The sequence below is a fragment of the Triturus cristatus genome, chromosome 3_1 (genome assembly GCF_964204655.1).
Source record: "Triturus cristatus chromosome 3_1, aTriCri1.1, whole genome shotgun sequence".
Classification (NCBI taxonomy): Eukaryota; Metazoa; Chordata; class Amphibia; order Caudata; family Salamandridae; genus Triturus; species Triturus cristatus.
This window is the reverse complement of record NC_140583.1, coordinates 793,821,478-793,845,000: the sequence shown is the minus strand read 5'-3', so window position 1 is coordinate 793,845,000 and position 23,523 is coordinate 793,821,478. Positions and strand designations below refer to the sequence as shown.

The 23,523-nt window shown below is 45.3% G+C and overlaps 1 protein-coding gene across 1 annotated transcript in view; it reads right to left on the bottom strand.

Moving 5' to 3' along the window:
- The window catches only part of COL6A3 (collagen type VI alpha 3 chain), a 294,883-nt gene that overhangs the window by 50,208 nt on the left and 221,152 nt on the right, over positions 1–23,523 (bottom strand). Inside the window, exons 41-43 of the mRNA XM_085645092.1 lie at positions 4,230–4,273; positions 2,423–2,686; positions 1,301–1,381 (exon numbers count right to left, since the gene is read on the bottom strand). Coding sequence (XP_085501218.1) covers positions 1,301–1,381; positions 2,423–2,686; positions 4,230–4,273 — 389 coding nt within the window. The remainder of the gene's footprint in view (positions 1–1,300; positions 1,382–2,422; positions 2,687–4,229; positions 4,274–23,523) is intronic.

Sequence of the window (23,523 nt, the reverse complement as noted above, 5' to 3'; positions counted from 1 at the left end):
TTCACAATATTTTTTAGTTGGCATTCTGATTCAGATATGTTTGTACCACAATATTTTTGTGCTCAATATTCTGACGTACAACTGATTCTTCACATTATGGAAGAATCCTGAGGCACCGTTGGGTGAATGCCATCCTAGCCATCGAGGTTTAACTTCTAATTGCTTCTTACTGTTTCTTTACTTTACCTTCAGTAAGCAAAATCTCATCTGTTATATATCGAGATATCAGCTTAGCACATTCCATATCAGGTGATATATTCATGACGCCTTACCAAAGCTTGCGTCTTTACAATCAATGTAAGTATTTTGAATAGATTTTCATTTAAAGGCATTAGAGCCAAAACATCTGCATTTTGGGTGTATGTTCTTCAAGTAGGTATTATTTTCTTTGACTTTTTTTTATCACATTTCAACTTTCAGAACCAATCAGCAAAGTTATTGTTTGAACTAAACATAATGGGCATATATTAATTGTATTCATGCTGCCCTGACGTATATGGTTTGGCCCTCTTCATCCATTTTACAAACTGTAGGAGTCTGCTTCTAAACTTCTAAACTTGAATGTCTAGTTTAGCAAAGCCAGAATCCAAATTAATGAGGAGTATATCAACATTATGTTCAATCCTTTAAACAGTGGGAGTCTAGCCTGCACTGGAATTAGGATATGTCATGGCAGGCCAGTGTTGTTAAAAGTGTGGAGGAGCTGGGCGTAGACAAGTACATTTCAATGACTCTATCCAACTTCAGCAGCCTGTCTTATTCTTGGGACTTTAGGGAATTGCTTTCATTGAGGAGCATCTTGGTGCAGTAGAGCAGAGCCAGTCATCATTAAAAGTGGTGTTAATTGTGCTATTATTTATGAAGTCAGCTATTAAAGTCTTGGTGGAAGGACAGTGGTTAGGCTCTTGGCATAGAGTGCCTGTTAAGGAATTCTAGATGACACTTGCCCGACCACACTGGTCCTTTTGTTTGATGGGATTTTGAGAAGACAAAGATTGCAAGGGTGAAGGGAATTGTCAGAAGAATTTCCAAAATGAAGGACCCTGTAGCACAAAAACACCAGAGTATCATGCATACAAATTTAAACCAGAGGCCACCACTGTCTTATATCTTTTAAAATAACCGTTTCTGACTCTTTTGTGGGGCCATTTCGTTAGTATATTTCACAAGGCACAATGAAGCTGAGGGAATAGCATTACCTTTGCGAGGGATGCTCAAATATGACTATTGCAGAATAGTACTACATCCCATGAAGGTTATGCCAACTGTGGGAAAAAAAATACTCAACGCCCTTTCTCACCTGTTTCGAGGTTCTCCTGCGGCTCAGTGTTAACCATGAGGTTTGCGCTAGCGGGTGCCACAGACTGGGCTAGGGAGGGTTCTGTAAACACCACAGAAAAAATGTGTCACACCAACGTCCGATTCACACAGCAAATAGCAAAAGAAAAGAAACATTTGTTGAAGTGCTTCCACCAAATAGGTAAAAAAAAAACCTTGGATGTCTGGAATACTCCATCCCTTGATGCTTAATGATAAACTAAACCTCATATCAAGGTGAAAGGAAGGAAAGGAGACAAGTTTGAAAAATGAGACAGGGAAAAAAAAAATCAGAGGCAGGCCAGGGGTGAGAGTGAGAAGTATCTGTGAACTGAGGTGGCAAAGGTTTCAGAAACTGGTCAGGGGTAGGAAGTAGAATAGAAGGCAGAGACAGACCTAAGGATCTAGATTTATAGGTAGGACAGGAATGGTCAAGGAGAGAGGCAAAGACAACAAGAGGGAATAGACTAAAATGATGCCCTTACACTGCCGTAATTTAAATCAATATTTTAGTCCTAGATTTTGTCAATGAGAAATGTTCTAGTCACAACAGTGATGAATATGAACATAGATGCAGTGTTTAGAATGAAATGGATATTGTTTTCTCTGAAACCTACAAACAAACTATGCATGATCTGAATAAAGTAATGTCTGTGAACAAGATATCATTCTCTAAGTTACACGGACCCATTACTCTTTGAAAGGTTCTCTACGGTTCTTCTTGAATCCTCTTTTCTGAGACTTGGATTAAGTTCCCACCCTAACCTGAGTATATTGAACTTTTTTAGCTGTAAAATTATTACTATAGTTACTCTTAGTTTTCCCATTCTTTTTACTCATATTATAACCCATACTGTAATGCTACATTTGTCTTTCAAGGTTAAATGGGACTGCTTCTTGTACTTTGTTTTAGCCAGGGATGAATCTAAATATCTATAGAATGTACTCAATTCCTTCTGTCTTTATATGTTTCTACCTCCTAACTTTGTTTCCAGAGGACAGAAGGTTCATTTTCTGCCTGATGTTGGTTTTCCTTCTTTATCATTTAGGATGTGCAGCATTTTATACACTTCTCTAGAACATGGCAAGATTGTTCTCCACTTACGTGTGCTGAAGGTGGCAATGAAGGTGACCTTTGCTTGTGACTTGTAGTACCCAGTGATCATGACGTCATACTGATGTCCACTTCTCAGGCCCCCAATCACACGTTCCGTCCCACTGATGTTCTGCTTGAGGACTAGTGAGTGGTCCTCTGCGGAAGTAATAGTGATGTCATAGACGTATTGGTGCTGAGGCTCAGGGTTCAGCCAGCGGAGTCGTACGCTGTTCTCAGTCACATCTGATACTTGGATCTCACTCTTTTCTTTCACTAGAGTTCAGAAACCAGACAGTAGAGTTAAATAAAGAGGAATAGAGAAGTAAAAACATTGTGGATAGAAGCAATCAATGCAACAGTCAGTGAATTCTATAATGCTTCGTCTTTGAAATATTAGAGCAGGGGGTCAGATAGTGGAAGCATATTGTAGCACTATGGTACGACTTTGATTGCAAATGCCATTCTCCCTCTCTTTTTTATGTTTAATGGATCCATTGATACTTTGAAGTTTTTGACTGTGTGATATGTTCCTGGAAGCAAGTGTGTTTACAATCCTGTTACGTTTAGGCAGGGCTATATATTATTTTTTATCTTGCTTGCCTCCCAGAACCAGGGAAGGCTTGACCAACTTAGGTATAGTTCATCAATGCTTGAAGCACTCTCACCAGCATAGTGGAAGTTTAATTTCCATGTCCAAAGAAAATGTTTTTCTCTGGAATGTTCTGTGAGCAAATCACTGTGCTCATGAAATTCTTTCATTTGATTGAGCCTCTCCTGCTTCTTGAAGATCCACCATATCAGCCACCATACATAGTGTTTGCCTCTCTTTATTTGAATGCTGTTCAAAGTCTGTGGAACTAATATTTCATTATGCTGCTCATTTTGCAAGCCAGGGTACCTCTCTTGTAAGGTTTTGTCCTCCCAAACCCTACAAAGAAAGTCTAGTTGGAAGAAAGATTGGAAAGTGAACAAACTCTCCTTATACAGTAGCCAGATCTAAGCAGCTCTTCCATTTAGTGTGTCAGCACAGGGATCCCAAATATTCCACTAAAAATTGGGTTACTAGAGTTTGGTAGACAGAGTACCCCACCACAAACATGAAGAATAACCTGTTGGTTCACCCTCTCTATTTAGACTTGGGTGAATAGTCATGTTTCTGTCGGCTACGTCCCCACTGGTTCTGATGGAAATATTAGCCTGACAGCCCCACAGACTTTAGACGCTCCACCCTATTTAGGGCGGATATTCTGGTACTTTGTTTCTGTTCAGGACAGGCAGGAATAGCCTGCCAATCCCGAAAAGAAAACACATCATTAATTCGAAGTATGGTTGGGCTAGATGTGAATTTCATTCATGTTTCAGAGTGACCAAGAAATATAATTGTTCTCATTGGTCCTACATTGTATTTTACATATCTTCACATCTATTTACTAGGGATACATACATTATTGGCTTTCTTTTACCATTTGGGCGATCAGCAAGCTTAGCTATAGGTCCAAGTAAAACTATAACTCACTGATTGCTCAGCATCATGCAAATAGGCAATGAACATCACCAGATTGTTGATGAAGAAAAACTGAAGCATCATTTTAAAAGGATTATGGTTATTAACTCATTGAGCGGTAAGCACTACACAGCAACCAACAGGACTATAGCAACATTGGGAAACTTATAGTAAAAGACCCCAATTCTACCATCCAAAATAGCTGAATGACTGAGGCACCAGTCTACTGATGCTACCATATATTTTTCATGCTGCTCAATCATAAATGATCTAGAATATTGCATCTAAAGTTGAAAGTTAGTAAATACATACCAGCGGGAATGTCTGTAGCTGGAACATGGATGTCTGCTTCAGGTCTGTGAAGGTAGAGAACTTGCACATTTTAGTGTACTGTGTGTCACATGAAGGTTTCTCAACAGGGGATACTGAAAAGCAGCAGGGTTGTGAGCATAAAAGGTGGGTTAAAAAACAGGAAGGAATAAGCCAGCGACTGGCAAGAAATAGAGACGCTATCAGTACATTCCTAAACAGCATTAGTAGGAAGTGCACTTATCTAAGCTTTAACAACTTGTTGACGCAAAGAGACTTGGAGATAGTAACAAACAGCTCACACCTGGCTTACTTTCAGTCTCCAGCCAAGGCTCCCATTAGACCAGCCCTCTCCCTCTCCCATTTTACATTTCTGAGAAGTAACTGTTCATAAACAATGATCCATTGAGGTCATTCTCCCTTCCATTCAAGTTTCTCTGGAGCCATAAGTGTCATTGCAACCTTAAACTTTCTCCACAAGTGATAGGGCTGGGTCTATTTTGCTGAAACACAGCTTATCTGCTCTGTTCAATGGTTAAATTAAAAGTAGATGATCGCAATTGAATGAAGAATTCTGGATTTGAAGTTGTCATGTCTGTTCATGTTGTACGAAAATAACATGTTTGCAGTCCTAAACTTGAGAACTTTAGGCCTAAAGCATTAAAATAATTTGTAGGAGCAAACCGTGAGATTCACAAAATTATAGGCTTCAGGACTGCCCAACTTAAGAGGCAACATACAATGCGATTCAGAAATGTCTTTGCCTTTATATGGTATTCTGTTCTCAAATTTCACAATCTGAGCGATGTCTCAAAGGCTTTTTTGTAATATATTTAGAGAAAGCAATGTGTTACTTACCCTGTAAGCATCTGTTTGTAGCATGTAGTGCTGAAGATTCACATGGATTGCATACTACTACCATCTAGTGTTGGGCTCAGATGTTTGCAACTTGTTTTTCTTTGAAGAATGTTTTTGAGTCATGAAGTATAGTGACTCCTCCTTTATTTAGCAATGTGCTTGGGCATCAGCTCCATTACTAGATTATTATACGCACAGCGTGTGAGTGTAAAGATCGAACAGGAAAGTGTGATGGCCAATTACAAATAGTTTAAGTAAATAATGTATATCTGCAACAACCAAAGGCTTCTTGAGAGGTGGGTGGTCGAATGTGAATCTACAGCCCTATACACTACGAACAGAAGCATACATGTTAAGTAACATATCCTGTTCGCAATATGTGTGGCTGTTGATACACATACGCTGCATACATTGTACAGCAGTACTCTCATAAGGGTTGGTTGGCCAGAGGATGTTGAAGCACAAGTTACTTACTTGTGTAACGATATATCTGTAAGAGACATTAGTTAGTGATAGATTCCTTACCTTAGAAAAATCCCCAGGCGTCAGACTGGATCCGGAAAGTTTTGTCAGCAGTACCCCTGCGCGTCGGTAGGCATCGTCGTACGGCTCCACAGACGTCGCTTGCGTTGTAGCCGCCAAGATGATGTAGTCGGAGCTACTTTGACGCGCCCATGCGTGCTGACATCAGTTCTGTACACAACTTTTCCACGCCAGGAGCGCAGAGCCATGCCAGAGACCGACTATTGTTGCAATAGAACTAGGGCCATGAAAGGGATGACCCGAACCCTAGAGAACAGTTTGCAGAACGGGGAGGATGGGCGGGTGGTAAGGAATCTATCACTAACTAATGTCTCTTACAGATATATTGTTACACAAGTAAGTAACTTGTGCATCTGAAAGAGACACGTTAGTGATAGATTACCTTAGAATACATACCCAAGCAATACCAACCCCGGTGGTGGGTCTGCGAAGTGAGATTACACCAGAAAGTCATGGAGAACCAAACGGCCAAAGAAGCCGTCTCTCTGGATCTGACTGTCAAGACAATAGTGCTTAGTGAAAGTATGCAACGAGGCCCAAGCGGCCGCCTGACAAATGTCTTGCAGGGGGACACCGCACCCCAATGCTGTAGTAGCTTCTGTTGCCCTGGTAGAATGGGCGAGCAGCCCAACCGGAGGTTCCTTTTTCGCCAGAGAGTAACAGGCTTTAATTTAATGCACAAGACAACCCATCGGTAGATAGTTCGCTTGTGCACAGCCCGGCCTTTCTTGGCGCCCACGTAGCCAACAAAGAGCTGATCATCCACCTGGAACTGTTGTGTGCGGGTAAGATAGAACGAAGTGCAGTTTTTGGGTCCAGACTGGGGAGCTGCTCCTCTTCTCCTGAAGGGTGCAGAGGCGGAAAGAAAGTGGGCAGAGTGACAGTTTGCCCGAGATGAAAGGCAGATACTACTTTTGGTAGGAAGGAGGGACGTGGACGAAGCACAACCTTGTCCGGATGAATCGCCAGGAAAGGAGGTCTGCAGGAAAGAGCCTGGAGCTCACTCACCCGCTGAGCGGAGGTGATGGCCACCAGGAAGGCAGTTTTCAAAGTTAATAACCGCAAAGGACAGTTATGAAGAGGCTCAAAGAGAGCACACATTAAGTATGTGAGAACCAGGTTCAAGTCCCATTGAGGTATCACAAAAGGAACAGGAGGGAAAAGGTGGGTAGTGCCTTTGAGAAATCTATTAACAACTGGGGACTTGAAAAGAGAGGGCTGATCAGGCAGCCTAAGAAAGGCTGAAAGAGCAGAAAGGCAGCCCTTGATAGTGCCCAGAGCAGAGCCCTGCTGGGCCAAAGAGAGAAGGAACAATAGAACCTCAGAAAGAGGGGCAGAAAGAGGATCTACAGCTTTTGCTGTGCACCATGCCACAAATCTTTTCCACCGACAGGCGTATACCGTTTTAGTGGAGGGACGCCTGGCTGCCAGAAATACATTACAGACTTCAAGAGGCAAATCAGATGGAATCAGCTGTCACCACTCAATCTCCACGCAAGGAGGTGGAGGCTGGACACGTTCGGGTGGAGGAACGTACCCTGTTGCTGCGACAGGAGATCCTCCCGAAGAGGCAGTCGGATCGGGTGATCCACACTCATACTGAGCAGCTCGGGATACCAAACTCTTCGAGCCCAGTCCAGTGCCACAAGAATGACTTGGGCCCGGTCGCGTCTGATCTTCTTCAGCACTCTGGGCAGAAGTGGTATAGGCGGAAAGGCGTACAACAGAACGCAACTCCACTTGCGATGAAAAGCGCATCCGAGCAAGTGAAGCCTAGGAAATTCTAACGCGCAGAACTGCTGACATTGTGCGTTCTCTTCGATGGCGAATAGATCTAACCAAGGTTCTCCCCAGTGCTGAAAGAGACCTTGCGCAACCTCTGAGTGAAGACGCCATTCGTGATCCAACATGCACCTGCGGCTGAGTTTGTCCGCCCTGGCGTTTAGGGTACCTGCCAGGTGTTGAACCATCAAGGAAATGCCTTGACATTCCAGCCACGTCCGGAGATGTAGAACCTCCTGACATAGGGTCCATGACCCCACCCCGCCCTGCTTGTTGCAGTACCACAAGGCAGTGGTGTTGTCCGTGAACACCTGCACTACTCTCCCTTGACAGAGGGATGGAATGCTTTCAGTGCAAGCTCAAAAAGGTTGATATGGAGCTTGGACTCCGCCGGAGACCAGAGGCCTCTGATCTCCGCCTCTCTCATCTGGCCGCCCCATCCCAGGAGGGACGCGTCTGTCACTACTGTGTGCTCTGGTTGGGGAAGGGAGAGGGATCTGCCGCTGACCTAACGCTGGTTAATGAGCCACCACTGCAAGTCCTGTGCAGTGCCTTCCGAGATCTGGATGTAGTCGGACAGGTTTCCCCGATGCTGCGTCCACTGGAGCTTCAGGTCCCACTGCACAGTCCGCATATGCCATCTGGCAAGATAGATCAGCAGGATGCAGGAGGCCATGAGGCCCAGCAGCCTGAGGGTCTTCCTGACCGAAACCCAGGACCAGGGCCGAAAGATCAGAATCATAGCCTGAATGTCCCGGACTCGCTGTTCGGGAGGATAAACCAGGATAAACCTGAAACTGCGCCGTATCCAGAACTGCTCCGATGAAGAGGAGCTTCTGAGAGGGAATCAGGTGCGACTTCGGCACGTTGATGGAAAACCCCAGCAAATGCAGGCGGTCGGCCGTAGTCTGCAGGTGGGAGACGACTGCCTGGGGCGAGCCCGCCTTCAACAGCCAGTCGTCGAGATAGGGTAAGACTGAAACCCCTGATCTGCGCAGATGAGCTGCTACAACCGCCATCACTTTCGTGAACACCCGAGGGGCACTGGTAAGGCCGAAGGGGAGCACGGTGAACTGAAAGTGCTCGTGGCCCACCGTGAACCGTAGGTAACGCCGGTGGACTGGCAGGATGGGGATATGAAACTAAGCATCCTGCAAGTCCAACGCTACCAGCCAGTCTTGCGGGTCTAGGGCAGACATGACCTGAGCAAGCATGAGCCTCTTGAACTTCTCCTTCCGGAGGAAGTGTTTGACATTCCAGAGGTCTAAAATAGGGCGCAGACCATTGTCCTCCTTTGGAACCAAGAAGTAGTGGGAGTAACAACCACAACCTACTTCTGGCATCGGAACGCGCTTGATGGCCCCCTTGGCCAAGAGGGACGCTGGAGAAGTGGCAAGTGATCCTCCGACATGCGGTGGTACTGAGGTGGCATGGCTGGAGGGGTAGACTCGGAGGTGAGGGAGTAGCCCTTTCGGACTATTTGCAGGACCCACCTGTCCGAAGTAAAGGTGCGCCAGTGGGGGAGGTGATGGCGAATCCTGCCGCCCACTGGCATCCGGTGGATCTGAAACACTGGACTAGGAAAATTATGAGGTGGTGGCGGCAGGAGCGGTGGTGGATTGACCTGCCCACTGTCCTCGGCACCCACCACGTCGGGTCCCAAGCCCGCGGCTGCGCTGAGACTGTGGCTGCGGAGGCCTGCGAGTCTGAAAGGAACGCAATTGGGCACCTCGACACTGACCTCGAAAGGAGCGAAAAGCAGACCCCGAGGGAGTGGGCGTGGTGGCGAGACTTAAGGACTAAGCTGTAGCCCGAGAGTCCTTAAAGCGTTCCAGGGTGCTATCCGCCTGGTCACCAAAGAGGCGTGTGCCATCAAAGGGCATGTCCAACAAAGTGTTCTCAACATCCCCGGAGAAGTCAGTTGTTCTGAGCCAAGTGTAACGGCAGAGCGCCACCGTTGAGGAAAGTGCCCTACCGAGTGAATCGGCCGTGTCAAGTCTACAAAGGATAGTGAATTTAGCAGCATCTCTCCCCTCGGTAATGGCCTGGGAGAGCACCGACAGAGCTTCCACAGGGCACTGAGGCAGCTCCTGTGCCACCGCGTTCTACACAGAATGTGAATAACGGCCCAACAGGCACGCAGTATTCACCGCCCGCAACCCTGAAATGGCAGAAGTGAAAATCTTTTTCCCAAACTGCTCCAGTTTCTTAGATTCCTTGTCCGAAGGGGCAGAAGGGAATGTGCTCGGTAAGGCAGAAGCCTGGACAACCAGACTCTGAGGCGTCGGGTGTTGCGTGAGAAAGCTGGGGTCGCCTGGTGCCGGGCGATGGCGGCACGCCACACCCTTATCCACAGGTGCCCCTGTGTTGGGTTTGTTCCAGGTGCCCAACAGGACGTCGGTAAGTGCCTCGTTGAAGGGCAGTAGCGGCTCCGCGGAGATGGACGCTGGTTGCAGTACCTCAGTGAGGAGATTGGTCTTGATAGGTACAGAAGGGAGCTTGAAGTTAAGAGCCTGAACCGCCCTATGCAATACCACAGAAAAAGTCCCAACCTCCTCCGTAGCCACGGACGTGGGGGACAGCGTACCAGGGTGTGGAAAGAAATCCAGATTCACTGGACCCTCCATGTCGCCTTCTAATTCAGGCTCATCCTCGCATTGAGCTGCAAGAGGGTCTTCAGACCCCTCCCAGTACTCCCCTTCTTCCACCGGTTGTTGATGAGGCCGGTAAGGACGAGGTGCCTGTGGAAATGAGACAAATTCCCCACCAAGAAATGGAATCGGGGGGTAAGAGACCAATCCTGGTTCAGCGCCGTCTGGCGTCAGTGGCGGTGCCGCGCCTGGCGGCGGCGCTGCGGCCAGCGCCGGAGGCGGCTTCGAGGCCGGATTCGGCGGCGCCACCGAGTATCGTGCTGGCATAGCCGAGGCCAAAGGCGACGGCACGGGTGCAGACCCACCCAACAGGTACACGGGGCCCAAAGGCGCTCCGGAGGGACCCAATGTGCCAATCAAACGGCTCATGGCCGACAGGAAGGTCTGTACATAGTCCGAAGTCGCATGCGGGCCATGAAAGGGCTCCATCAGAGTCGCGGGGGAGTGACCGCCCGCCCCCTCACCGCGTCCCGCGACCGGTAGACTAAGAGCGGCGTCGCTTCTTCGACTTTTTATGGCGCCGTGACTTACTTGTCCCCGATTCCGACGAGCGATGGTGTCGGCTCCCCGACCGGTCCCTTGACCTTCCACGGGAGCAGGACCTCGATCGGCATGGAACCGATTGCCGGACCGCCAACAACTTTCGGGAATGCTCCCACAAAGCTTTTGGCGCCATGGCCCGACAATCGGGGCACGCCTCGGGGTCATGGCAGTGCCCCAAGCAGAAGAGACACACGTCGTGTGGGTCCGCCACCGGCATGTTCCTACGGCAGGCCCTACAGGACTTAAACCCGGGTATCCCTTATGCGCGGAAAAAGAAAGAACTGACGTCAACGCTCGTGGGCGCGTCTAAGTAGCTCCGATAACGTCATCTCAGAGGTTACGACGCCAGCGACGTACGCAGAGCCGTACGACGTCGCTTAGCGACGCACAGGGGTACTGCTGACGAAAACTTTCCGGATCCAGTCTGACGCCTGGGGATTATTCTAAGGTAAGGAATCTATCACTAATGTGTCTCTTTCAGATAGAGAGTTCTTAGGACATCTTGGCCAACTATAGCTTGTTAGCGTGCTAAAATATCCACACAGTAGTGTTTTGTGAATGTGTGTGGAGTATACCAAGTACCTGCCTTACAGATGTCAGCCATAGATATGTTACCAAGGAAAGCCATAATGGCTCCTTTTTTTGCGTGGGACAGGCAAAGTCCTTCTAGCCTTAATGTAGCAGGTTTGGATACATTTGACAATCCATTTAGCTTTGCCCACCTTTGAGTTGCTGAGTTTTGCCAAAGGGCCTGGTCCTATCAATGTGATACATGAGAACACGCTTGACATCAAGGGTGTGAAGGGGCCTTTAAACCACAAAATCTGGCTGTGAGAAGAAAACTGAGGACTCAATTGTTTGCTTGAGGTGGAAGGGGGATACCAGGAATAAATTTGAAGTTCGCTCTAAGGACAATTCAGTCATCATGAACCTGAAAGTAAGTCTTTTCAAGGGTGAGAGCCTGAAATTCGCTAACACATATTAGAGATGTGATAGAGACATGGAAAGCAACCTTCCAGGAATGAAATTGTAGTAGACACAAATGTAGAGGTTCAAAAGGTGGGGCCATGAATCTGTTATAGATTACATTAATTAACCACATATAGAAGGGGTGGGAATTGAGTAAATGCACAGGCAAATATCCCTGACCAATTCATCTATACTGCATTGCTCTGGGCTGTTGGTGTGGGAGCTGGAGGTGAAGCTTTGACATTTTGTATTTTGGGTGGTGGCGAAGAAGTCAATCTCTGGAAACCCCAAACCACGTAAGTATAGGTGCAGGACTTGTGGGAGGAGTTCCCACTCATGGACTTGTTATTTCCTGCTGAGGAAGTCTGAAAAGTTGTTGTCCACTCCAGGAAGGTACTTCACCAGCTGGTGTTTCCAATGGTAAAGTGCTTTGTGCCATGGTGAGAATATGCCACCTTTCTTTTGGAGATAATACATGGTGGTCATGTTGTCTGTTTTTACCAAAACAGCCTTGTGCTAAACCTGATGAAAGAATGCCTTGAGGGCAAGCTGGATGGTCAGGAGCTTAAAAGATAATTGATGTGGAGGCCCCTTTGTTGGGGCGATCACATGCCCTGAATAGTCAGCTGCTTAAGATGCTGCCCTCCTCACCCAGAGGGAGAGGCATCGTTAGTGACAGTCACCTGGGGAACTGGGATCATAAATGCTCAGGGCATCAATAGGTTGTTGCTATTCCACCATTACAGAGAGCAATGGCCAGTGACCTGTATCAACATTGGATCCTCCCAGTGACACTCTGCTTCTGACTATTGTGTTGACAGGCCTTGCTGAATCGGACACATGTGAAGTCTGCGTAAGGAACTATGGCTAGGCACGAGGCCATCATTCCAAGAAGGCATATAACAGTTCTGAACATCAACTGATGATTCGGATGAGAAAGTGGCAACAACTGGTGGAATGCCGGCACTCTTGCCTGGCTGGGGTAAGCCTTAGCAGTGTCGGTTTCGAGCATAGACCTGAAAAAGGGTGGAACCTGAAGGGGCTGATGGTGAGCCTTGACAGTATTTATCACGAAGCCAAGACTGCTGAGGAGTGAGATAGTGGTCTGATTGAGATGGAGGCACTGTTGTTTGCTTGCCCTCCTGATCACCGATTTGTGCACGTATGGGAATACATGAATGCTGCTCTTTCTGAAATGGGCTGTATCTGCTTTTTGTGAATTCTCTGGGGGCAGTGGTGACCCCAGATGGCAACACTTTGATTTGATAATACTGGCCATTTACCACAAAACAGAGGTAGCGAAGATGGGTGGGATTGATGGGAATCTGTGACGATGGGTTCCTGGGGCACCAGGGCAGGCAGGGGTTATTGGGCTCCAGTTGCATCAATTGTAGTTGTTCACCACTGGTGTCATCGGGCCACAGTACTACTGGACCCTAAACTGGATAACCAAGTACTGCTCTACAGCACTTGACTCTCTCAGGGTAGTGAGACAGAAAGTTCCAAGGCTTATCGAAGGAGGAGAGGTGGGTAAGAGATTCAGAATACAATTAACACCCCAATACCAGCTGATAAGATCAATGTCCAGTCAATCCTTTACTTTACAAAATAAAAGTAATTTAATGCACAAGAAAAATATACTACACATAAAACTAAGATACACTGTGAAAATCAGAAGTCTCTACAAGCCTCTGGCCAGAGTTCTGGCCCCAAAAAGTAATATAGTGCAAGCAAGGACAAAGCTGGAGGCTGTACAAGTCCTGGGGTCGCTATAAGGGTTCAAATCGTAAGTCCTTCAACAGGACACCCTTCCCCCAAATACAGATGCTAACTGGAAGCATCCACAGGCCCCCACAGTACAGGAGAGGGGTGAGAGGTGAAGCAGTTTTACCTTCAATGACAACATCAAGCTTCCCCCTCTTCCTCGATATTGATGTGTGGCAAGTTTCCTTATCTTTAGCAGCTGTCTGAAGTCTACTTGTGTTCTGAATGACAGAAGCCTCCACAAGTCTCAGAAAGCTCTGTCTGTGCTCCCATGCCCCACCCAACAAGCTGTGGCCCAGCTCATTCTTTCAGACTGGCGAATTCCTTTGATCAGTAATCCCTCACAGAGACACCTTCCCAAAGTCAAACCATATCTTCGGGTCCAGAAGGAGAATTCAACATTTGGACTCCACTCCTTGATCTCGGCTTCCTCTGCAACCCCCATCAGAGCCTTTTCAGAAAAGAGCACAGCCTTGAACAACCAACTGGCCAATGAGAGTAGACTTTTATCATTCCCTGAGTGACAGGCTAAACCAATCAGAGATTCTGCAACTTTTGCATATTGGGTGCCCCGCCAATCCTGGGGCATATTTTCTTCATGTTCACTGTCTGATCAGTAAGTGATCGGTTCATGTTATGAGGGCTCTTCCAGTCTCTTCGGGGCATATTTAAAAGCCCTGTTGCATTGCTCTTGCACCAAGCAACATGGTGCAAGAGCGACGCAATTCAAAAAAGAGATTTATGACGCCGCGCAAGACCACCATGCGTGCCCTGAGTGACTTCATACATCTTGAGTAAAGCAACGTAGCGCAAATCACTGCGTCGCTTTACTCTGCACCAGGGAGGCGTTCCATGGGCATTGCATGAGTGTTGCCAGAACTGATAAACCTGGGAATGAGCCATGGGAACATCGTTATTTCTCCTCATCTTGCAGCACACATAGAAAGAGGGATTTGCCTCTCAGGATCCCAGGCACGTGCAAGGGTGCCTGCGTTGGCACTAGGCTGCCAAAACAGCAAAAGTGTAAGGACACAGACAGGAATGAGTCACATGCTTTTAAATAGGCACATTCCTGCCCTTTACCTCTAATGCAGTGTCGCGCATTAAGGTTATTTGCTGTGCTGCATTGCATTACTTTGCCATAAATGTGGCCCGGGGTATCTGTCTGTCGTATTCCCTAGAGAGGAATTTTGATTAGCTCCAGACCAGGAGGCCCTGGCCATCACCCAGCAGAAAGGGAGGTGGTTGTTGCAGCTGAGGGAGTCTTAACTAAATACAGACTAGATTTAGTGCCTACTCCAACCCATGAAACTTCAACTAAGAATAGGGAGGTGCACAAGGGAGCTGGAATATAGAGCAGAACAAATATTGGCTTGAATCACAAACATAATGGCTCACCATCCTCACCCAGTGAACACGCTGGCTCTAAATACACATATACCAGAGAGGTAAAAAGAACCCAGGTAAGGGTGACTGCATAGACTTTACCAGGAGGGAGCTGGTAGGCAGTCCCCTGTAAAGGGTTCATGCACCCCTGTGTATATATCAATGCTACCACCATTGTCAGTTTACCACAGCCTGGGTGGAGAGGGCAGTAGTCACTTTCTGTAAAAGAGAGCTGCACTATACATAGTCTGTCGACCTCAGACAAGCTCTAAGGTCTCAATCCATGTAAAGAGGAAGATCCCTCAGTGGACATGTGTGATTGTCATGTTCACTGAGGTAGAGATGAAGAAAACCTACAGTACTTTCAAGTGACTTGCCAGAAGACCAAAATAGGGCAGGGAAGAAAGCCCTCCGGAGCCATGCAGAAGACTTCCCATCCAAATAGTAAATCAAATTAGGTGTCTTTCAGATCGAGATCCGTCATTAAATTGACTTGCTGCAGTCAAGGAATGAGATTCTGAGAGGATGTACCTGTTGAGGGGCTTGAGGTCCAGTATTGGCCCTAGAGACCCCTCTTTCTTGTGGATCAGAAAGTACAAGAAGTACATCACTTTGCCACAATGCTGCAGTGGTACTGGTTCGATTGCTCTCTTGAGGATAATCACCTGAACCTCTTTTTGAAGAAGGTGCAGGTGTTCTGTGGATAGGATGGAAGTGCATGTAAGGTATGTTTGGTGGGGTTTCAGAACGCTCCAGGCAGTAACCATGTTGAATGAATGCGAGGACTTATTGGTCAGAGGTGATCTCTTCCCAACATGGAATAAGCCCCTGTAGTCTTACCCTTACAGGTGTAGTGTGATCAGGGGGAAGTGTAAGGGAGTCACTGATTTGTGGAGATGGTTCCTTTTGCCGCACCTCCTTTGGCCCTTCCACTGGTGTTGTTACTTCTGTAACCCCACACATGAATATCCACATGCTGGCTACTGTTGGCAGTGCTGCTACCGCAGGTGGTAGGAGGCAGGAGAGTCTGGTGAAGTTGTTTTGCTGTCCCCCATAAACCTTGACCTGCAATAGGGGCCCGAGGAAGATGTGGTTGAAGGACACCCATCGCCTTAGCAGTGTCAGGGTACTTTTTCAGCTTTTCAAGCATCTGATCGACTTGTGGTCTGAATAGATATGCCCACAACCAGAAGTCACTGTGCCAGGTGAAGAAAGGAATAAGGTAGCCAAATCAGGTTTCCAGTTGGATTTATTCCAAGTAAGGAAGAACAGCTTAGACAACCACATCCAAGACGCACGTAGCTCCAATGCACCACCCGTTGCAAGTGGAACATGGAACCCCGCACGAGTGATAACATTCTGTACAGAGCATACCATACACCTTCCCCCTTAAAAAAAAGAAAAAAAAAAAAAAAAAAAAACATTCACGTAATCAAAGAACTTACAACACAGTTAACATTTGAAAGAAATCAAAATCTAACAAAATCATTCAATTTAACAGGTAATTTCCTAATACGAGAACTTTTCCTTAGAACGGAAACCTCATCATTCTGATTCACAGGAAAAGCTAAGGTTGTTGTTACATCGTCTGGGCTTAAAATTGAATCCAATGGAACTCCACATGTTTCTTGGACATTCGCAGGAGGAACATGAAAATCTTGCCCAGAAGAACCATCAAAAGTGTCAAAGAAATTTTGACAGTCATCCAAATTCACCTTAGTTCCCAAATCCTTTTTAGGCATGACATCTAACTTGCTAAAATCATTGTTAGACCTATACATGGATACTCGTCTAAAATTCCAGATCTTCCCACCTTCAACTCTAACAGCTTTGCTAAAAACATCAATTACTTTGAGGGGATCAGACCACTTAGACCATTTTTTGTCAGGACACCCAAACTTGACACGTACCAAGTCACCAATTTTAATTTTATGGTTGGAAAGTCGTTTTGTGCAACTTCCCCTTCGCATTTTGTCTTGGTATCTTAGAACACGTTCTCTGACAGCTTCAACATCTACCAAAGGATCACTAAATCCGTTAGATTTTAACCACCAAGGTCTGAGTTTCGAACTTGCTTTTCTCCCTCTTAACATCTCAAATGGAGAGCAGCCAGTTACAGAATGAGGAGAAGTACGATAAGTTAGCAAAGTAGCTCTCAAAGCTTTCCTCCAATCTAAGTTACTTTTGACAGCCAATTGTATAGATTCTTTTACCACTCTGTTAAATCGTTCCACTTGACCATTGGCCATAGGATTATAATTAGACACTTTCTTGTGGATAATACCGCACTTATTTAAAAACAATTCTAGCTCTTTACTAATGAATTGTGGGCCATTGTCAGAAACAAGTTCAGCAGGCAAACCCTCCCTGCTAAAAACATTGTCCAAGAACTCTATAACTTGAGTCGTCGTGATTTTGTCCACAATTTTGACTTCCGGCCATTTAGAGAAATAGTCCACCAGCACTAATGCAAAAACATTTTTCACAGGTGTAAGACCCAAAGGGCCAATTATGTCAATACCCAGCTTTTCCCATGGTCCTTGTGAATACTCAATCGGTGAAACACCCACCGAAAGTGGTTTGACAGTCTTATCACTTTTGGAGCAGAAAGCACAATTCCTAACCCATTTATCAACCATGCTGTCAATGCAAGGCCACCAGTAAAATTCTCTTAAACGTCTTTTGGTACATGACATGCCCATATGTCCTTCATGGGAAAGATTAATCAAATTGTTTCTAATTCCTAGTGGGGGTACTATTTTATCACCCCTACTTACAAAACCATGTGAAAACATAAGTTCGTCCCTTATTTTAAAAAACGAACTGATATCTCCACTTAGCTTCCTCTCCTCCGGCCAGCCAACACAGAGATAATTTATCACATTGTTCAGTGTGACATCTTTAGACATTTCTCTATCCCACAACTCTTTTGAAAAACAACTTGATCCTAAACTGTGGTTAATATCCTCCATACTGAATGCTACATCACATTCTTCTTTTTCCCCATCTAAATCTGGGACATCGGACCAAGGCAAAGACAATCGTGACATACAATCTACATGTACATTCATCCGGCCAGGAATATACACCACAGAACACTGATATTCTTGTAATTTTGCGGCTAGTCTTGCTAACCGCGCTGTAAGTGTTCTGCCCCCACCAGCTGCTAACATATTAATTAGAGGTTTATGGTCTGTCCTCAATTGGAAATTTGTTCCCCACAAAAATTGCCTAAAATGTTGTGCCGCCCAAGTACAAGCGAGCAACTCCCTCTCAATTGTGGAATAGTTGAATTCTGCCCCTCGTAGCGACCTAGAGGCATAAGATATCACAAACTCCTCTCCAAAGTTCTTCTGCATCAGAACCGCCCCTAAACCTGTACTACTAGCATCCACAGCCACTATACATTCACCACCAATCTCAAATGGTCTCAAGAAAGGAGCAGAACTGATATCGTTTTTTAGAATTTCAAAGGCTAAATTCTGTTGGTTACCCCAGATGAATTTCGCATTTTTCTTTAATAACTCACGGAGAGGGAATACTTTTGAAGAATAATTCTTCACGAATTTGCTATAAAATTCAGTCAGACCTAAAAAGGATAGCAACTGCTCTCTATTGGTAGGTGCCGGTGCTTTTTGGACACTCCTCACATGGTCTACTTTAGGTTTAATTCCTTCACTCGATATTTCATGTCCCAAATATTCTACTCTACTTTTCCTAAACTTACATTTAGAGAATTTCAATATTAGCCCTTTGTTTTGTACAGCATCTAAAACCTTTTTTAAATTAGCATCATGTTCCTCGAAATTTCTTCCAAAAATTAAAATATCGTCCTGGAACGCAATCGCACCAGGACAATTCTCCAACACCTCTTTCATGATCCTTTGAAAAACTGAAGCTGCACTAGCTAACCCAAAAGGCATCCTTAAAAATTGAAACATGCCTTCGGGTGTGATGAAAGCTGTTAGAGACCTAGATTCCTCATGTAAAACAATCTGATGGTACGCACTTGCCAAATCTACAGTGGAAAACACACACGCACCAGAGAGTGTTGATATCATCTCATGTATATTTGGCAATGGATGTCTGTCGATCCAGATCTCTTTGTTTAAACTGCGTAAATCTACACACAAGCGTAAATCACCATTGCTTTTGAGCGAAAGAACCACCGGAGAAACCCAAGGGGAAGATTCAATTGGTTCAATAACATTTCTTGACACCAAATCACCCAATATGTCCTTCAATTTAGTGCGATAGGCCAAAGGTACATTGCGTACTCTGTGTCTTACGGGCTGAGCTGAATCTTTCAGGATAATCTTGTGTTTAAAATCAGTGTACTCTCCAAGAGTATCCTGAAATACTTTAGGATACAAACTTTTTATGGTGTGAACAAATGCTTCATCCTCTGCCACAATGCTGTATACAGGTGGCGAGGCATTAGGATCCAACTTGATCCCCAACTCTTGTTGATGTGGCCATCCCAAAATGGATACTCCCTTGGTTGCAACATATAATTTTCCCTTGGTTTTTTTTCCTTTAAAGTCAAAATCTGCCCAAATAAAACCCTCCAGATCTATTTTGTGTCCTGAATAGCTACCTGGTTTGATATCCGGAGGCAACAATTGCTTTTTGTCCCACAATTTTTTAAAAAGCTCCATACCAATGATAGAGTACCATGCACAAGAATCGATCATCATAAGCACTTCTTTGCCATCAATAAATATTGTACCAGATGGAAAGCCCTTGCAACTACTCCCAGTCACACAAGAGATGCAATTAAATTCATTGAAGTCTGTGGAAATTTCTTCTTCATCATACGTTACACAATTAATTTTTTGCATTGACCTGCACATTTTCCCAAAATGACCTGTTTTCTTACACTTAATACAAATTTTACTCCACGCAGGACATCCTTTATAGTTGCCCACATGGTCAAAACTGCCACATCTATAACATATGATGGGACTTCTTCTGTTAGACTTATTGTCTTTAAAACTAAAATCTTTTCTGTTGACAAACTGTGGCCTTTTAGTTGTAATTTGGTTTTTAACAAGTGATACCTCGACTACAGGATCTTGTACCTTAATATTACATATTGGAGTCTGGCCTCTAATTTCACTAACAAATTTTTCCGATTGTTCAATGCCTTTGGCAATATTCACTACAGCAGTTAATGACGACTTGGTTCCTAACCACAGCCGTTCTTGTATTTTTTTACTCTTTGTTTTCATCATTATCTGATCCCTTAACACTTGCTCATAATTGATAGTATCAAATGCACAAGAGCCTGCTAATGAACGTAATGCAGATACATAAGTTTCAATAGACTCATCTTCTTTCTGTGCGCGGGAATAAAATTTAAATCTTTCCATTACAACATTGGTTTTTTTTCCAAATCTAATACTCATTTTTTTAACTGCGACCTCAAAAACATTTACTCCTTCAGCACTCTCCAAAGGGGGTAAATCGTCAAACTCTTTAATACCTTGACCCCCTAGACAGTGTCTCAACAGATCTAGTTTCCTTTTGGGAGTACAACCATCCTCTTCCAGGACTTCTACATAGGCTATAAACATGGGATACCATAGGTCCCATTCCATTTTTGGTTCGCCCGCAGAGGGTAGGAAATGTGGGGGAGCGGAAATGTTTGACATATTAAATGTGAAGTAAAACTCTTACACTGAAAATGCAATTGAATTTAAAAAAAAAAAAATTACTGTGGATATATTTTACAAAATCATTTCACACTTTGAATAAAACATTTCCCTGAAGCATATGGCACAAAAGAGAATCAATAACAAAACGAAACAATAACAATAATTAACAGCCGTTGTAGACTTGTTGTATAGAAACGCGCTAGTGGTTGAGTAATCCCTTGAAAATGGCCGCCAAACGTATGATGAAATCACGCTCTCAGCGTGTTGCGTGTGCTCTCAGCGACAGCGTTGTTCATCGACATTCGATCGTGAAGATGCAGAGGCGCGGGGACTGAACCATGGCGTTCCAAACTCCGTTAGATGTGAGTTGTTTACTTTTGACGATCCATGAAAGTTTAAAAGCTAACGTAACAAAATGTATGTATGTCGATTCCGCTAATCCCAATTCCAGCCGTAAACACCCTCACGAGCCACGGTCTTCACCAAAGATCCGGAAGGCAGGAAACGAGCAAAACTTCTTAGTTTAAGAACGAACACTGGTCTCTTTATCCACAGGAAACGAGCAAACTTCTTAGTTTAAAAACGAACACCAGTTTCTTTATCCGCAACACTCAGATAGACTTGACACGTTGACACTTGACTCAGGGTCAGTAATTCTGCCGCAGGTGCAATCAAAGCACGGTTAATTAATCAGCCGCCGGTGCGTACGAAATCGCACTTTAATGGACAAAAAAAAAAAAACGTTTTTCCGTCTTGGTCCAGTGAACGCTGTTCTCCCTTAATCCCGATCGTCGCCAATGTGAAGAAAGGAATAAGGTAGCCAAATCAGGTTTCCAGTTGGATTTATTCCAAGTAAGGAAGAACAGCTTAGACAACCACATCCAAGACGCACGTAGCTCCAATGCACCACCCGTTGCAAGTGGAACATGGAACCCCGCACGAGTGATAACATTCTGTACAGAGCATACCACACCAGGCATGATGACTGATCAGGATGCTGGTGTTAACACCCATGGCCACTCTGTTGGCTGCTCAAGAGCGCAGCAAGTGTGGTGTTTGAGATAGTTTTGCATTTGGCAACCAACTCTTGCACACGCAGCATGTGGTGGCGTTTAAGATAGTTTTGCCTTCGGCAACTAGCTCTTGCTCACACTGTCTATTTTGGTCATGGTGGTGTGGAAGGAGTTCCTCCATCTCATCTCAATGCGTCTTTTTGAATCAGGAGAGTGGGTAAACAGGGTTTCCATTCTGCCACCGCTTGGCCATTTGTAGTGCCACTCTTTTGCCTGCTCCATCGATTTTGTTACTTTCCTTATCAAGAGGTGATGCATCCCCTGTAACCTTGAGCGTTGGCACCTGTCTGTGTCGTGTGGCCCATGATGGAGTCTGGTGGAATGCTGCTGTGGACATAAGGTAGGTCATTGTATGAGGGTTTACATTTTTTATCAACCCTTGGTGTGATGACTCTAGCCTTAACAGACTCTTTGAAGGTACCAGGTGCTGTATTGAGCGTCCCCTTGAACATGTGGAGGAACTGTTGGGTACACTGAATTTTTTAGAGTGTTTCCACCAGGAAGTCATCTGCCTCCATTATGGAAAGTAGCCACCACCTGTACCCTTGTGGTACGAGGTGGTGTCATCAGGTGGGGAAGGTTCTACTGGGCACAGATTATGGTCTTTGTAGCTTGGGGTCTAGACATCATAATCATCACGCAGGTCATCCCTGGGTTCTGGATCATAGGGAGCATCATAGGGTTCCTCTAGATACTGTCAACTGCCCTTCCCATCGGGCCATCTCATAAAAAGGTACCTCAATGCTAGGTTTCTGAGGGCTTGGTTCACCCCTGAGAGAATCACTTACCAACCACTGTGTAGATAATGTAGTTCATCCTTTGGTCCTGACGAATTGCCACGTGATCCCTGACACACAAAGCGAGTGACCACTAACTTGTAGCCACCTCTGACCATCATATCAGCGGTGACACCATTGCTGTTTTTAATTGGGACCAGTTGGCTTGAAGATTAAATTGATTTTGTAGCACGATTTCGCCCCATTTTATCCCTTCCCACACCATTCATTCACATATCCTATCCACATCTACACCGTAAGGTCCCACACCTGAACCAGACCTAACGGCTTGGGAAAAGATCTCCGACAAAGAGCCCCTCATAGGGTGCCCATTAGGCATTGCAGAGCTGGCCTGACCAGGAGCATGCCCTATGATGAAGCATGACACCCAACCTGGTGTGTGAGGGCCCCTTTTCCCAAAGTGGGAGACACCCCATCTCCACGTTAGGGTAAGGGTGTTTTACCGACCTAGCATCTGCCTCTCTCCTTCCACCCATAGGTCATGCTTCATCATTGGGTGTTTCTCCTCGTATGGCCGCCGTTGCAATGCCCAACGGGCCCCACAAAGGAAGCTGTAGCAGAGATCTTTTCTCGGTTATTCTGTATTGTGAAGGGTGTAAGTATGAGGGCATCCTAAAAGTGTGGGGTGATTGTGTATATAGAAGTGAAGAAAAATAAGATAAAACTGTCTAGGGGATCCAGAAAAAGTATTTTAATGTGATAGTTCTCCTGGAAGGATTAAAAACCAAAGAATGGTTGGGGCTACTTTGGGAGCATAATGTGCCCAAATAGCTTCAAAACTGTAGGTGTAGTGTAGACAGGTCAACTTCTTTCATGCCCAGCGGTCCAGAACGAATCCATGGTGCTTCTTCACGACCAAACAAGGAAGATGGTAAACCTACCCAACACCTGTGCCTTGATGTGAGGAGTAAGTATTCCCTAATGAAGAAATACATGGTTCAAGGATGAAAAATGATCACTCTTATCCTTGAACCAGGTATTTCTTCTTTAGGGAATACCTACACTACACATCACGGTACAGGTGTGGCGTACATTTACCACCTCCCTTGTACACCACCACAGTAGCCTCAACCATTCTTTGGTGTTTCGGGATCTCCCAAACAGTTTTATCTCATTTTTTCTCACTTTTATCTACAAAGTCAACCCGCACTTTTAGGATGCCCTCACCCTAGGGTGTTTGAGGGCAACAAGAAATAGTTGCTTAGATTCCCCTTCCTAGGTCTGTCCACCGAAATCATTCCCAGGATGGTAGTTTCCGGTCCAGGGAAGACATG